Source organism: Nerophis ophidion, linkage group LG02, assembly GCF_033978795.1.
Source record: "Nerophis ophidion isolate RoL-2023_Sa linkage group LG02, RoL_Noph_v1.0, whole genome shotgun sequence".
NCBI classification, from domain to species: domain Eukaryota; kingdom Metazoa; phylum Chordata; class Actinopteri; order Syngnathiformes; family Syngnathidae; genus Nerophis; species Nerophis ophidion.
In genome coordinates, this window is record NC_084612.1 from 23,449,932 (window position 1) to 23,467,704 (window position 17,773).

The 17,773-nt window shown below is 38.9% G+C and overlaps 1 protein-coding gene across 1 annotated transcript; it reads right to left on the reverse strand.

Annotated features, from left to right (window-relative positions):
- Positions 1-346: 346 nt before the first annotated feature.
- cgref1 (cell growth regulator with EF-hand domain 1) lies at positions 347-12,029 on the reverse strand. The gene is made up of 8 exons (XM_061879612.1): positions 11,895-12,029; positions 11,540-11,822; positions 10,149-10,260; positions 7,691-7,759; positions 3,895-3,959; positions 3,674-3,798; positions 3,486-3,602; positions 347-1,082 (listed from the first exon to the last, which is right to left on the reverse strand). The coding sequence occupies exons 3-8, from the start codon at positions 10,250-10,252 to the stop codon at positions 837-839; spliced, it is 726 nt and encodes a 241-aa protein (XP_061735596.1). The 5' UTR covers positions 10,253-10,260; positions 11,540-11,822; positions 11,895-12,029; the 3' UTR covers positions 347-836.
- Between the last annotated feature and the right edge of the window lie 5,744 nt (positions 12,030-17,773).

Genomic DNA, 17,773 nt, shown 5'->3' on the forward strand with positions numbered 1-17,773 from the left:
AGCTGGAGAAGACAAAAAAAGAGCAGTTTTGGAACTGCTGCGGAAAGCTGACCAGAGCAAAAAAAAAAAAAAGACTTGGTGAGTTGTTTTCTGTCTAGTGTTGGATTCCGTAAATACTAGTTCAGAAGTGGAGCTATAAGTGGCGTGGTCATCATTTCAGGGATCAAACTGAGTTTGCGGCTGTCGGTAGGTTTTATTTGGTTGGAAATGGGCTCAAATGGTTGTTTGTAGGCTGAAGATTGCCAACCACTGGTTTAGCCCCATGAACTTCAATAGAACAATGTCAGTAATATTAAATATAAGGCAAGCTCATCATATTTTGTGGACATGGGAAAAAAGACGGAAGGAAAAAAAGAAAGGTTTTATTTTCTCTTTGTAAAAAGGGTTTAAAAACAGGCAAAAAGGACATTTGTAACACAATTTACAATACAGAGAAATATTGAAAATTGACTGTTGTATCACATTTAATTATATATGATTTTTAAAAACATAACCTTTTCAACCTATATTCCATCAGGTTAATTCTGTAGAATAATTTTGTTTTACATAAAAGACAGCAGTTAATTTAAAATGAACATTTGTTTTCGTGTGTTCAAAAAATATTTTCAAATGAGCCATGAAAGTGGACATAATACAAAGTTCCATACCACAGCTTGAAATAATCCAAAAATAAGGTTTATAAATAATCATCAAAATTAATTAGGGTTTGAGTCTTAATTTTTTTTTCATTCAACCCTCTGTTCACTTTTGACTATATTCCATAAACAATCCATGTTCCACTGGATCCCTCTTATTTTATTGGATAAAACATGTCTTTAGTCTTTGTTTGCTTGTGTTCACATTTCTTGTTGGTCCTGATGTGCACGGACTTCCTGTTCATGTCCTCCATGCCCTGCTGCAAAGGCTTCAGGGGCTTGTTGTCCATTGTGTTGATCTCTGTGTCGTATGGATTCATCCTCTTCTGCTCTAGCGTCGTGTCGCACCTCCTCTTGAGGCTGAACACGTTCACCAGGATCTTGCAAGTCTTCCACCATCTCTTGGTCAACGTCTGACGGCTTCTCGTCTAAAGGAACCTTCTGATTCTTCTCAGGCCAGAGAGAAAGATCACCGTCAGATATATTGATCACCTTGCTATAATGTTGCTCATTAGACTCATGAATCATGAAACAAGATCATTAAGAACGCCTGATGTTAAAATGATCAATTCCATCTATTACGTGTGGTGGTGTAAAGAACACGACATAAAATGCAGTACTGGTTTGTATTGTCAAATTTGGTTAACTTTAAAATATTTCACTAGGTGAAAATGTGTTTGATAAATGACAATGAATTCTGTTTTTCGAATTATGGTCATCAGATGTAATATAGGTAAAAGAAATGTATTGTTTAAAAAAACTATTCTGTTTGTGATGGAGGTTCCAGAGTATACATGCATAAAAAATGTATTTAAAGGCCTACTGAAACCCACTACTACCCACCACGCAGTCTGATAGTTTATATATCAATGATGAAATATTAACATTGCAACACATGCCAATACGGCCTTTTTAGTTTACTAAATTGCAATTTTAAATTTCGCGGGACTTTTTTCTTGAAAACGTTGCGTAATGATGACGTGTACGCGTGACGTCACGGGCTGTTGTGAATATGAGCGCTGCACACACACACAGCTAAAAGTCGTCTGCTTTAACGGCATAATTACACAGTATTTTGGACATCTGTGTTGCTGAATCTTTTGCAATTTGTTCAATTAATATTGGAGAAGTCAAAGTAGAACAATGGAGTTGGGAAGCTTTAGCCTTTAGCCACACAAACACACGGTGATTCCTTGTTTAAAATTCACAGGGTTGAAACTTTACTATGGATCACAGCGGACATGGATCCCGTCCACTTGTCAACCAGCAGGTTTCGGTCAGAAAATTGTGGTTAAAAAGTCGCCACTTACCGGATATCAGCTGAGCTTGCGCCTCCCGTACAGCTGCCATTGACTTCCCTGAGACACTGCGCGTCAACACCTGGCCGTGGACGTACACTTCCGACTATCAGGTACTGTTAAACTCACTAAAACACTAGCAACAAAATAGAAAGATAAGGGATTTCTCAGAATTATCCTAATAAATGTGTCTAAAAACATATGAATCCGTCTAAATGCAACGCGATTGCAATCGCATTGTTTTCTATTTTTTTTTATTTTTTTCTAGTCCGTCGCTATCAATATCCTCAAACACGAATCTTTCATCCTCGCTCAAATTAATGGGGAAATTGTCGTTTTCTCGGTCCGAATAACACTTTTTGTTGGAGGCTCCCATTAAAAACAATGTGAATATGTGAGGAGCCATCACACAGGTGACGTCATCGTCTGCGACTTCCGGTAGAGGCAGGGCATTTCTCTTAGCACCTAAAGTTGCGAACATAATCGTGGATGTTCTCTACTAAATCCTTTCAGCAAAAATATGGCATTATCGCAAGATGATCAAGTATGACACATAGAATGGACCTGCTATCCCCGTTTAAATGAGAAAATCTCATTTCAGTAGGCCTTTAAGTGCTGCTTTGCCACTTCCTGATCCACTGACTGTAAATGTTTAAGTACTGCGTTGAGATTTGAGTGTTTAAGTTTAATGTTCAAATGATGTAGGTTTTAGGGAGTGTTTAAAGAGCATATAATGTGTTTCTAAATGTATGTGAAAGCTAAGTGGAGGGCTTATAAAGATTTGGGGTGGAGGATCCTGGAACATAACCCCAACAATAATCAAGGGAACATTTTATATTGTGTATTTATTGATATGGTCAAAAACCTTAAAATTTCCCTAAATCAAAACTTTGAAAATGGTAACATCCTAATATTTATTTTGAATTATAGCACCAAAATACTCCCTCGTATCAATATCCTATGGTTGAATAAAGTTAAATAACATATTATTCATATTTAATTTAATTTTCAATGTATTAGATCAGTGGTGACAAGCTTGTTTGCTTTGAGTGAGCTTGAAACTTAAAATTATGACATGACTTTGTAATTGTTGACCGCAGAGTATACAAAATAAGTATCATTATTAAATGAATCATTCACAATACATCATTTTCCAAATCTTTAAATGTATTTCATAAATATTTATTTTTAATGATTGATTGGCACTAAATTGGCCCCAGTGTGCGAATGTGCGTGTGATAGTTGTCTGTCTATCTGTGTTGGCCCTGCAATGAGGCGGTGACTTTTCCAGGGTGTACCCCGCCTACCGCCCGAATGCAGCTGAGATAGGCTCCAGCACTCCCCGCAACCCCGAAAGGGACAAGCGGTTGTAAATGGATGGATAGATGGATATTATAAACACTCCATTTATTCCAATATTATTAATGAATTAATTACTAACCTTTTACATACCTTTTTTTTCAAATGGCTTATCAATTGAAATTAATTATTATTTGTTTATATGCTTGCAATAAAAATAAATCAGTATATTTAGTGCAGGTGCATGCTGTACCTGTATTTGAAGCAGCGGAGGAGAGAGCAGCTCTGAGGGAGCCAACAGACCATCTTGGTTTAGATCTTGAGTCTGAAGTAGCAAATCCACCATGGTCACCACCTGGTCTCCCAACAACTACACAGCACGCTGATATTTATTATAACAATGATAACAATAATATTTCAACACCGTTGTCTTCTCCTCACCATGTCATTGCTCAGTGACTCAGGTGCCTGCTGGGAGTTGTAATCAGACAGCATCTTCATCATCTCCAAGCCGTCCAGGAGTCCACTGCGGTCATAGTCGTAGAGACGAAACATGTAGAACACCTCTGACAAAACAGCAATAGCACAATAAATACCTTGAAAAGTTGTAGTGTCAGGATAGTCTGTCTTTTCTTTGTCAAAAGGAGAAGATATTTACTTACCTTGTTCCCACGTGTGAATCTCTTCGCCATCTTTTCTACTCAATTCAATGTAACGCTTCAGCAACCTTTGCACACACACGCACACACACACACACACACACACACACACACACACACACACACACACACATCAATGTAAATTCAGCCATGTGTACTCTTTACTACTCAGCAGCGTAAGAACATGTGATACTCTTGTGCAGGTCACTTCATTAAGTACACCTGAACAGTCCAATGATATAAATTGTACAAGAGAGACAATTGATTAGAAACAGCTCTCAGTGTTCAATATCATGTTTGGAAAGACAATGGATCGCACTACATATGTTCAACCAGCAGAAGCGCTGTTGATTCAGTCTCAACGAGCTTGATGTGCAAAGCAAATGATGTCAGCGCATGTATCCATTTCCTACCGCTTGTCCCTTTTGGAGTCGCAGGGGGTGCTGGAGCCTATCTCAGCTACAATCGGGCGGAAGGCGGGGTACATTATGGACAAGTCGCCCCCTCATCGCAGGGCCAACACAGATAGACAGACAACACTCACACACACTAGGGCCAGTTTTAGTTAAGCTAATCAACACATGTGCAGCAAAAAAATTCTGATCATTACGGTATTACAATATTTATAATATTCTGATTTTTGACCATTAATAACTGTAGGAGCCTAATAGAGAGCCATACTTGAATCCATGTTTATTTTTGAGTGATTGATGTGTATAGGCTTCACGGTGGACTAAATTGGCCCTAGTGTGTGAATGTGAGTGTGAATGTTGTCTATCTGTGTTGGCCCTGCGATGAGGTACCGACTTGTCCAGGGCGTACACCGCCTTCCGCCCGATTGTAGGTGACATAGGCACCAGCGCCCCCCACGCCCCAAAAGGGAATAAGCGGTAGAAAATAGATGGATGGATGGACGATGTGTGTATGTCAGTGTGCACCCTTTGCAGGTGGTGAAAAGTTCCCACGCAGGCCTATAAGGGACAGGAGTGCGCTGGGCACGTAATTGGCAGTTGGGCACCAGCATACCGTCTTTGACCTCACCTGTCTGTAGACCTCGGCTTTATATAGGCTACCTATTTTTTTGTTTCCAGAGTATTCTGTTCATTGATTTTTGTAAATAAAATACTTTTCAATTGTGCTGCTGGATCAGTTTGAATTACTGGATTGATAGCGGGAAAAGGAACAATATGTGAGAAGGAAGGCTGTGTATGGTGTGAGTCAGACAAGATTCCCGCGCCCAAAGTGGAACAAACATTTGAACAAAAGGGTTAGAAGAACAGTCACTTTCAGTGTTTTATGCCACTTCAATAACAATAACAATAAATTAGTTATATAGTGCTTTTCTATACACTGACAGAAAAGTGAGAACCCATCACTCATTCACACTATGGTGCTTGTAAAGACAATGGATCTCATTACATTGTGTAGGTGTACTGTAATGCTGTGGTCAGTGAGTGAATGAGAGGTCAATTATAAGAATTTGCTTAAGAAAGAGCAGATTTGGAGAATTGTTTATTTAAACTCACATAGCGACATATGGCAATACTATTGCACGTGTAATCGTATCAATAGAAAGGACAACGCTGCAGCTAAAGTCCACAGCGATCACACAATAGCTGCATGACCCATTATAACACAAAAGGCCTGATTTACTAAAGGTTTGTGTGTACAAAAATACGTGCAAAGCTGATCTGCTATTCATATGTAAAGTGGATTGAGTCTCCTAAGTCAGTGTTTTTCAACCACTATGCTGCGGCAAACCAGTGTGCCTTGAGATACAGTCTGGTGTGCCGTGGGAGATTATGTAATTTCACCTCAACGTGTTGAAAATATTTTTTGCAATCCAGTATTTATAGTCTACAAATAAAGTGATGTTGTTAAGTGTCAGTGCCATCTAGAGTTTGGCAGCATAACCGTGTAACACTTTTCCATATCAGTAGGTGGCAGCCAGTAGCTAATTGCTTTGTAGATGTCTGGAGCATGCGTCATGTGAGACGTCATGTGAGACGACGATGGTTTGTCCTGATCACAATATGCAGACGACAACGGGAGACAATATGCTGGTAAATAAGTATCTAATGCTGAAACCAAAAATAAACAAAAGGTGAGTTCCCCTAAGGAAAATGCATTGAAGCTTAGGAAGGCTATAAAGAACAAAACTAAAACTGAACTGGCTACAAAGTAAACCAAAACACAATGCTGGACGAAAGCAAAGACTTACAGCGTGTGGAGCAAAGACTGCGTCAACAAAGTACATCTGAACATGACATGACAATAGACAATGTCCCCACAAAGAAGTATAGCATTCACACAACTGAAATAGTCTTGATTGCTAAAACATAACAGGTGCAGGGAATAGCGCTCAAAAGGAGACATGAAACTGCTACAGGAAAACACGAACAAAACGGGAAAAGCCACCAAAATAGGAGCGCAAGACAAGAACTAAAACACTACACAGGAAAACCTCAAAATAAGTCACTGAGTGATGTGACTGGTCACGACTTTACACCTACTTTGAGACAAGAGCTACAGTGATTCATGGTTGGTTATGGTTGAAAGTCATATCCAACAATTGTGACCACTTTTTACTGCCAATACCGGCTACAGAGTTTCATTTTTTAATGATTTCTGCTGGTGGTGTGCCTCGGCATTTTTTCAACACAAAAATGTGCCTCGGCTTAAAAAAGGTTGAAAAACACCGTCCTAAGGGATCCGAATAAGGCGTGCAATCCGTTTTGCGTCTCTGTCTTCATTAATATGCAGACTTTATGCTGTTCATCAAAACGCCTACAATACTGGAAGAACATGCAAATATATTTTTACAACATGTGCAATGTGATTTATCAACACTCATTTACCGTTTTATTTAGCACGTTTGAAAAGGCCGTGCAAACTGACACACGGCTCTGATAGAAAGTGCTCGCGCTGCAAAGACACACGATGGCCAGAGAATCCTCCATCATACGTGTACGTTTCAACATATATAAACGGTTAACAATAGAAAATATTGGCTGTATCGACTATTCAGCAACATCCATTAATAATTACATAGCTACTGGATGACCTGAGGGGCTGATTGAAACCAATTCAATTAATGTGTTTTAACATTTTTTATATGAAATTTGTTTTTTTCACATAGAATATATATTACTAAGCTATATCTTATGCGATAAAACCTTCAAGTATGAATTTTTTGCATCTTGAGCACAGTAGTGCAGCCTCCCTCCGATGCACCTTCAGCAGTAAAAATAAAAGAAACAAAAAATGGTGTCAATGAGATCAGGGCTGTCAAACCCATTTAGCTTAGGGGCCACATGGAGAAAAATCTATTCCCAAGTGGGGCGGACTGGTAAAATCACGGCATTATAACTTAAAAATAAAGAAAATTTAGGATGAAAATGTACAAATCATAATGTTTTTTTCTTTACACTTACATGTTGCAGTGAATAGTATTTAATGTTCATTTGACGTTATTTATGCTTTCTGAATAAATGATGTGATAATATGCATGTTAGAAAACATAGCAAAACACCACAACTAGGAGCATGACCACATGAATGTGCAGTAAATGAGAGTGTGTGTGCTGATGCCCCGTATAGTAAACGCAATATCCTTGTTTAAACAAGGCGGTCTGCACCACTTTTCAATTGCACACGCAGTCTTAGTAGATTGCACGCAACAGGCCCACTAATAGTAAACGCTATTTTATAGAGTGCACACGCGCTTCACCGCGTGGTGTTTGGATCTTTGTAAATTAGGCCCAAAGTGTACACGTACACAAACTGTTGTTGTTACTTACCTTCGCTCTTCTTCTCTTGATCCAAAAGGATTGGTCAACACAACAGGAAGAACATCACCTGGATCCTCTCTGTCAAATGAGAACATGAATAGAAATATAAATAATTAAAATGAATCTGTGTTGGCCCTGCGATCAGTTAGCGACTTGTCCAGGGCTACCCTGCCTTCCACAACTGGTGTAGGCTGCATACCCCCCGCCACTTCGAAAGGGACAAGCGGTAGAAAATGGATGGATGGATGGATAAATAATGGTGTCTGGAAGCAATTGAAAAACGCACTACATCCGTTCAACCAGCAGAGGCGCTGTTGATTCAGTCTCAACGAGCTTGATGTGCAAAGCACATGATGTCAGCACATCCATCCATTCATCCAGTCTACCCCAGCGGCTCTGGGGTAGACTGACTGAAGCGTGGCTGCCAATTTGCCCCCAAGACCCCTCCGACTACCACCAACCATTCATACATATTCCAGCGTGAGCGGCACTGGGAGCAAGGGTGAAATGTCTTGCTCAATGGCAGAGGCGGGGATCAAACCTTGAACGTTCAAGTTGCTGGCATGGCCGCTCTTACCACTGTACCACGCAGGACTCAAAAAATGTCCAAAATGGACGCCATGGATTAGCCATAACCTTTAACAAGGGTTTGGAAGGTTTTCCTGACCTCTTTGACAGAAAAGGGAAACAACCTGAAATGTTTTTTTAATTTGTGAACAAGCCTGCTGACTTTGTAAGACTTAAATGGACCCCAAAAAAATACATCAGCATTTTTTTGGCATTCTTTTGGTTATGGTTTTAATTTATTTGGAACATTTGGTGCATTTACTGTTTCTCATTACAACTAGGGCTGGGCGATATATCGATACACGATATAAATCGCGGGTTTGTCTCCGTGCGATATAGAAAATGACTATATCGTGATATTCGAGTAGAAGTTCTCACGCAGTTGATTTTAGCTGCCGGCATTACACTACAGGCTCTCCTCGCTCTTTCCTGTGTCTCCTTCTCACAGACAAGCAGGCGCACATTTTTACATACGTCACATTCTATCACTTCACACGTCACATACGTACACGCCCTCGCCCAGCAGAGAGGTAGCGGCGTGGCTAACGTTAGCTGTGATGCTAGCGGGTTGTTGCGAGAGAAAGAAGGTGTGAATCTCGTAACAAGTGAAGGAAGAATTAATTCCCAGGAAAAACAGCACAGGGCCCATCGTCTGGCGGTGGTTTGGCTTCAAGCGGGAATATGTCGAATTGACAACTTTAATTTTTCACATGTGGGGCACAAGCGTTGCTACCAAAAGTAGCATTACTGCTAATATGTAGCATCATTTGAAAGGTCACCTGCTAATAACTTTAATAAATACAGTTTTAGTAAATTGACTTAGTTGTGATTTCCTTCTCTGCATGAAAAATTAAAAGTAGCATATATTAGTGCAGTATGAACAAGAATGTTTTATTGTAGACACATAGAACCATCATACTGCTGTGATTATATGTATCCAGTGTTCATTCAAGGCTAAGGCAAAATACAGAAAAATATATCGTATATCGCGATATGGCCTAAAAATATCATGGTATTAAAAAAGGCAATATCGCCCAACCCTAATTACAACATTTACGAAAAAGAGGAAGAAGCAAAACTTATTTAATCCTACCCTTTTTCAATTCCATAGCAATTTCTAACATGTTTTTTTCCACTTCTTGTGTTAAATTTGTAACACAGCCCAATTTGTAACACAAACAAATTCAGTAAATAATAAAGTTCTCATCAATAAATAGTTAAGTATGTTGTGATTTACATAATGAGATGAATAATATTATCTCATTTTGCAATAAAGTTTAAGATATTCATCAGGATTCTTTTCCCTTGGACTTTGTAAACACTCAAGTTTGAATAGTTTCTTAAACTAATCATATTAATACATTGTTTGACATCTTTGCTTAATCTCTTCCATAATTTAATTCCACATATTGATTTGCTAATGCTCATGTTATACAAATGTTTTAAATGTAATAAAAAAAATGTTTTCTTAGTTTTATATGTCTCCTCTTTAATTGAGAACAAATGTTGTGTATTCTTGGGTAGCAGGTTACAGTTTGTTTTGTGCATAATCTTACTTTTTTACAAATGCACCAAATTGCTATATGTTTTAACTCTTTATTTAAGTTTTGAATGTCTCCTGGATGTCATTGACAGTAAGGGAGCTATATTGCAGCACACTGAAAAAATTATCACATGAGAGACACAGACTTTACAAAATAAATTGCTATTGTCATTTTTGGGTTCTCCCAAACCCACTGAATGAGGGTTTTTACAAGGTTTTGGGTACCTCCCTGGCCGAAAAAGGAAACTAAAAAAAAAAGATTATATAAAACACACAAACATGTTTAAAAAACAAAATTTAACCAATTAAATGAACATCAGACTGAGTTTTTTTATCAATACAATAGAAATAATTTACCTTTGTGAACCCGTTAGCCCAGGTGCAGTGTGGGACCATTGGACATAGAGAACCAAAACCAGAACCAGAACACAGGGAGCCCGCCTGCATAGATGTGTCGTCATGGTGACACCTACAGAGCAACATGTCAATTAATGAATGACAGAGTGCTTCATTAAAAATGTTACTGCAAATGTCACTGATAAGAATATAATAGCAAATGTAATCCATTAATATTATTATTATTATTATTATTATTGTTGTTATCCTCATTGTCTCCTGTGTTACACAGTGTGAGCGCTGAACAGATCATTTGACGTACAGGTATTGAGTTGTGCTCAGAGTTGTACAACTTTGTTTTTTCTATCCATCCATCCGTTTTCTACCGCTTGTGCCTATCTCAGCTGCATTCAGGCGGAAGGCGGCGTACACCCTGGACAAGTCGCTACCTCATCGCAGATAGACAACATTCACACACTTGTGCCAATTTAGTGTTGCCAATCAACCTATCCCCAGGTGCATGTCTTTGGAGATGGGAGGAAGCCGGAGTACCCGAAGGGAACCCACGCAGTCACTGGGAGAACATGCAAACTCCACACAGAAAGAAATCCGAGCCCGGAATTGAATTCCGAACTACTCAGGACCTTCGTATTGTCAGGCACATGCACTAACCCCTGTTTCACCGTGCTGCCCTGTTTTTTCTATGTAAAATTAAATTATTTTGCATTAAATATATAAATTATTTAACTTTTACCTCCTCTTGAATTACTTTTTAGTACCAACATTTTTAATTCAACTTTGATTAAAAATGTATAAAAACATGTTTTGACACAAATAAAAAAGTTAAATATTTTTGTTCAAATCTGCTTAGGGCCCCAGCTGTGTATTATTATTGTGTATAAGTGTCTTGTAATATACATTTATAGAGAATCTTGAACTCAATTGCTTAATCGGTCAAAGAAAAAAATTTGTAAAAATAAAAAAATATACATCAGCCAATCATTACATATATTTAATGATAATAAAGTACATACTGGATATATAAACAATTATAACCACTTTAAACAATTTGAAACGTTAGTAACACAAAAGGGTTAACTGTCAAAAATGATTGCCAACATTACTCGTTCCACTCCATTAGGTACTTATATGTTACAAACTGGTTGTGTCGGATGTCATGGTTGAGCAGGTGTACCTAATGTTATGGCCACAGTCCTCAGTCAGACGGCACACACAGCATAATAAAAGGGGCTAGACACGTATGGTAAAAATAAACATCAAGTCCCTGAACGTATCACACGCAACAAAGCGTACATATTAGTTCATATTTAAGTAAAATACGGTGGTCCAGTTTTCCGACTGAACAACAGTAGGCAATGTAGAAAACACAACAAACACAAGGAGTGACTTACCTGGGAAGCAGGTGGAAATGAGGACATGTAAGGGGGAAGGTGCAGTGTTGCGTTCACGTCCAGGAAGCGACACTGCCTTCTCCTGCTGCTGGTCCGCGAACGCGCCTCGGCCTCTGCACTGCGTCAGGCGCGCGCTCCCGAGTGGAAAGTGCTTTTCGGTCCAAGAAGTCTACGTGGAACATCCCAGAAGACGTCGTCGTCTGTCTCAGCCACGTCCACAGCACACACAAGCACGCCAGGCTCCTCCGGTGGAGCCAAGCTTGGCTTCCATTGCACGCATAATCTACAGGAGGGTAATAATTACACCCGAAAATTACAAGAATTCGACATCTTTATAACTCTGCTCTTTACTTACACAGTTAGAGAATTGGAGTGTAGTATACAATGGAAATAAACACGTCGTTGTTTTTTTATAGAACCAGGAAGTAAAAGCTCCCGCGGCAGCGAAGTCACGTGACTCCCGCCGACCAATTAGAGAACATCTAAATAATTATCAGAATATTAAATAACAATATGAAATAACACTAAAACCACAAAAGTACCAAAAATTGTTGTGGATTGCAGTTATTTGCTCAAAATGTGGAAATAATAATTAATATCGTAAATATATTTAGTCTTGTAATACATTTAGGCAAATCTGGGGCTTCACGGTGGCGTCTGCCTCACAATACAAAGGTCCTGAGTAGTCTGGGTTTAATTCCGGTGTCGAGCCAAATTTGTGCCCAGCCGAAATAAGTGGCCGGGGGGGTGCAGTCCACAGGTGTGCCGCGCAGTTTTTTGGCAGGGCTGCGTCATTGTCTAACCAACGTGTGTGTAGCGATAGAGAGACTGTCCACTATTTTTAAAAGCTTAACTCACCAAAATTAAAACTACTGATTTTATTTGTTTCATCCTGCTGTTTCTCCATATTTAATAGCCTAAGACAATATATATCACAGTAACTTTGGTATGATACGTTTTTTCTTTTAGCTAACAATATCAGCAAATCCACAGGGGCAATTATTTCGCAAGCCGTCTCATACACACTTTATACAATAGGGTGAGCATATATTTCGCTCTTAAGGCGCTAAATATATGCCCCGACACACTTGGGCACATATTTCACAGCGAGCACTTATTTGGCTTGACACCGGGCTCTGGATCTTTCTGTGTGGAGTTTGCATGTTCTCCCCGTGACTGCGTGGCTTCCTCCCACTTCCAAAGACATGCACCTGGGGATAAGTTGATTGGCAACACTAAATTGGCCCTAGTGGGTGAATGTGAGTGTGAATGTTGTCTGTCTATCTGTGTTGGCCCTGCGATCAGGTGGCGACTTGTCCAGGGTGTACCCCGCCTTCCGCCCGATTGTAGCCGAGATAGGCACCAGCGCCCCCTGCAACCTCAAAAAGGGAATAAGCGGTAGAAAATGGATGGATGGATGTAACTAAATACAGTAATATTTTTGTCATCTTTGCGTGGAAATTCAACATAATACAAAAAATAAAAGTTCATGAAAAAAGTGTTTTTTGATAACAACTACACTATATATAGGGGACGGCGTGGCGCAGTGGAAGAGTGGCCGTGCGCAACCCGAGGGACCCTGGTTCAATCCCCACCGAGTACCAACCTCGTCACGTCCGTTGTGTCCTGAGCAAGACACTTCACCCTTGCTCCTGATGGGTGCTAGCTAGCGCCTTGCATGGCAGCTCCCTCCATCAGTGTGTGAATGTGTGTGTGAATGGGTAAATGTGGAAGTAGTGTCAAAGCGCTTTGAGTACCTTGAAGGTAGAAAAGCATTATACAAGTACAGGATTTTGATTTGGATATATAGGTATTGCTGAAGTAGAGTATATTGCAAGACCTTTGTTCATGTTAAAATGTTTTTTGTTTGATTTTATGAAATATGTTTAGATTGTGTTCTATCTAAACATATATTTAATTATATTCAATCACGATAAATAATACATGTAACATCGCAATCTACACAATTAAAAAAGTAGAGAGTTAAAACATTTCTCAAGCAAAAAAAAGACATGTTACATTTGCATAATACAATAAAACAAATTCTACTACTAGGATTGCTAGACTATTGTTATGTTTTCCTCCACTTGGTAACTTTTATTATGATTTAAGTTTATTTTGAACATGCTGTCAGTTAAAACATGATACGTCAAAATTTCCAGTTTTTTCTTTACAACATGTCCTAAAAGGAGTAGAAAGAAGCAAATCGTGTTTAATCCTTCCCCTTCTCTATTTCATAGAAATTATTAACACATTTTTTTTACTTCCTGTTCTTAATATGTACACAATTTAACTCTATGAATATTAAAGTGCTCAAGAAAATAAATAGTTAAATAAGTTGTAAATAAAAGAAAAATATTAATACGATTATCTGATTTTTAATAATGTTCACAATGTTTATCGAAGTTCTTCCTCTTTTTAACTGAACAGTTTCTCAAACTGGATCTTATTAGTACTTTGTTTGATTTATTTTCTTAATTTCATTATTAAATTTCCCATACTGATGTGCTAAAGGTTGTGCAAGCATACAAATGTTTTACATTACATTTTTCTCTAAGGTTATATTTCTCCTCCTTTTTTGAGAATAGTTGTTGTATGTTCTTGGGTAGCTGAAATATAGTTTGCCTTATGCATCGCTTTAGCTGTTTGTAAATTCAACAAATCATTGAGTTTCAATATTTTTGATTCAATAAATATCAAGCTACAGTAAAAATAGTCTTAAATGATTACTTTTTTGAATGAATCAATGTGGTTCCATTGAAAAGCATCAGTCAGTGTCATTCCAGCAAACAGTTACCAGAAGGCAAACCACTAAAAAGTAATAGATTAAAACCCTCACAAATAAATAAATGAATGACTATTATTTCACAGTACGGATTTTAAAGACTCACTAACTCACACCTCTTCTCTTTACCTTGTACACTGCCAACTTCTGCTACAACTCAGAGCTGTGTCACATCCAGAAGTACGCGGATGACCCAGCCATCGTCGGGTGCATCAGAGACAGCAGAGAGGAGGAGTTTCGGAGTCTGGTGAGGGACTTTGCTGTCTGGCGCAACAGGAACCTCTTGCAACTCAATCCGTCAAAGACCAAGGAGCTGGTCATTGACTTTGGGAGGTCGAGTCCAAGGTCACAACCTATTGTGATCGAGGGAGTCGAGGTCTCAGACCGTGGACTCATTCAAGTACCTCGGGATTTGGGTGGACAATAAGCTGGACTAGACTGTTAACACCGACCACTTGTACAGGAGAGGACAGAGCAGGCTGTACTTCCTCAGGAGGCTGCGCTCCTTCAACATCTGCAATAAACTCTTGTGGATGTACTACCAGTCTGTGGTTGCCAGTGTTCTGTTCTACATGGTAGTGTGCTGGGGGGGCAGTACATCTAAGGACAGCTCCAGACTTCAGAAACTGATCAGGTGGGCCGGTTCTACGATCGGAATGAAACTGAACAGAGAAAAGGACTGTTGACAAACTAGTGAGCATCCTGGATGATGCCAGTCACCCTCTGCATACTGTTATCAGTAGCCAGAGGAGCCTGTTCAGTGCTAGACTGCTTCATCCCAAGTGCAGGACTAATAGACTCAAAAACTCCTTTGTCCCACACGCCATTAGACTGTACAACTTCTTTCTGGGGAGGGGGGCGGGGGGTACTCGGATGACAAGGGATGCAAAACAATAAATGTGCAATACGTTTTCATAACATGGTCACTACTGCCTAGTTTCTCTTGTTATATTCTTATTTTACTGTTATATTTTTATTCTCATTGTTGCTTTTTATTTTTAGTCTTATTGTAACAGTGTTCTATTTTGTTTCTATTATAACCCCATTATTTACTTTTTACTGTTTAATTGATCTCAACTCTGTACACTGCTGCTGGAATTTTTAATTTTCCTGAAGGAACTCTCCTGAAGGAATCAAAGTACTATCTATCTATCTCTCTCTCTCTCTCTCTCTCTCTCTCTCTCTCTATCTATCTATCTATCTATCTATCTAATGGTCTTCACTTAAAAAGCAACATTCAAACATTCCATTTAAAGATGACTATAATAAGGACAAAAGATCAATTCCTCACATTGCCAACCGTGTTCTTCCTCACAACTCGACACTGTCAAGCTACAGAAAAAACATGGCAACAAAGCAATGAAAGGACACAACATGTATGAACACATTTGTACTTTAGTGTTGTTTCGATGTGTGACTCCAGCTCATTATGTCACAGCTGGATGCTGTACAAACATCCTACTCAAGATTGCCCTCTAATTGTTAGTTTGCGTGTGTGTGTGTGTGTGTGTGTGTGTGTGTGTGTGTGTGTGTGTGTGTGTCATTAAGGAAACTACTTGTTTTATCTCACAGGCAAATGATGCAGAAACTGATACAATTAAACTCCACAGATTCCCACGCCGTCCTTTATGTTCTCGGCGACTTTGGCCACATTTACATTAAAATCAATAGGATTCTTGCAGGGGTACAGAACAGTCGGTGTGTGACACTTGTGTAGGTTTAGCTGCGCTTCAGAAAAGTGACACAATTACAGCTGTTTACTACATTTGAATGCTGTGTCCACTTCCCACCACCGTGTCACGCAACTGAGGACTCTGTTTGTTTTCAGCATAGCCCAAGTGCACTCACGTGCATACACACACACACGCACGCACACACACACACACACACACACACACACACACACACACACACACACACACACACACACACACACACACACACACACACGCACACGCACACACGCACACACACATACAACTGCTGGTCCCATTTGGAAGCCTCCCTTCCACTCGGTTATATAAGAAGGATTAACGTGCACTATTTTGTGGGCCCCAACAGTGCAAACTATGGGAGCTATTTTTAGGCCTGGACCCCCAATATAACATCAACACATGATTTGGCTTAGAATGACAGAATTAACAGTGATATGTTCCAAAGGGGCCTCACTTACACAAGGCTCCTGAGTTGCGAGCCATCACGGAGCTAGAAGATTTTAAATCTCAACAAAAAAACATGGTGCCTATGGCTTTTAACACACAGTTACTACAAGAAGAGAACATAATAACTTCATGTCATTGTTTTACAGGCATTTAAATTAGTAGTGCAACTCCACCAGGAGCTGAAAACGTAACCATAAGAAAGGACATGAAAACACAATGGACAAATCAAATAGCAGTTATTTCTCTAGTAGTCCACCTCAATCAGTAATAGAGTCAATTTTGAAAATCCCCACAAATCAGAAGGGCATCATTTCTCAAATTTACATCCTAATCTCCCACCGTAAGGAGACATTTCTTGATAAAATTAGAAGACACTGGGAAGAAGAAATTGACAGAGTTTAGGATGATTGTGACTGGAAATCTGCATAAATACAAATCAATGACAGCACATCTTGCTCAAAGCTAAATCTGATAACTAACTCTAAACTTTCCAAAATGAATGCTAATATTGCAGACATGTAATCAATGTCACTTGACTGACACATGTTCTGGTCCTGTCCCTTTCTGAAAGCCTACTAGACCAATATCTTTAAACATCTTGCAGATGCACAACATTTGAAGTTGACTCCTTGTGTAGAATTGGCCATTTTTTTTAATATTACCAATATCCCCCAAAATTAAGCAGATTTTTAAGAATAGTATTACTTTTTTATCCTTGCTAGCTCGTAGAAGGATTTGTTGGAGTGGAAATCACAGTTTGCCCCAGTGCCTTCCTGTGGCTTGAGGACCTCATGTTTTACATATATCTGGAGAAAATTAAATATAATTTAAAGGGTACACTAAAAATATATTGACTTTACCTGGGGCTGTATGATTAGTTACGTACATAGCTAAATTAAAGACACTATAGGACAAATGTGACACTCACTGTTGACATTGAACCTTTTTCATCCCCCCCTAAATTCACTTTGGTTTGTTTTGATTAATTGACAGTGACACTTCTCTGTAAGTTTTTATTTTTAGCTAGTTTGTTTAAATTTATATTTGCTTGTGGTGAAGAGGAAGGCTGGGCATTGCCACCTGTGGCAAGAAAATGTAGGACCAGTAGGAGGCGAAAAGGGCTTGTTTTTTCGTATTTTATTTTTGTATTATTATTATTTTTATTTTTACTTTTATTTTGGTATATAAAGAAGGGAAAAGGTGTTCGTTTATCATTACCTGTATTTTTTTTCCTCTATCAAAAGAATAAACATTGAAAAAAATCACAATGGACAATAAAACTATTAT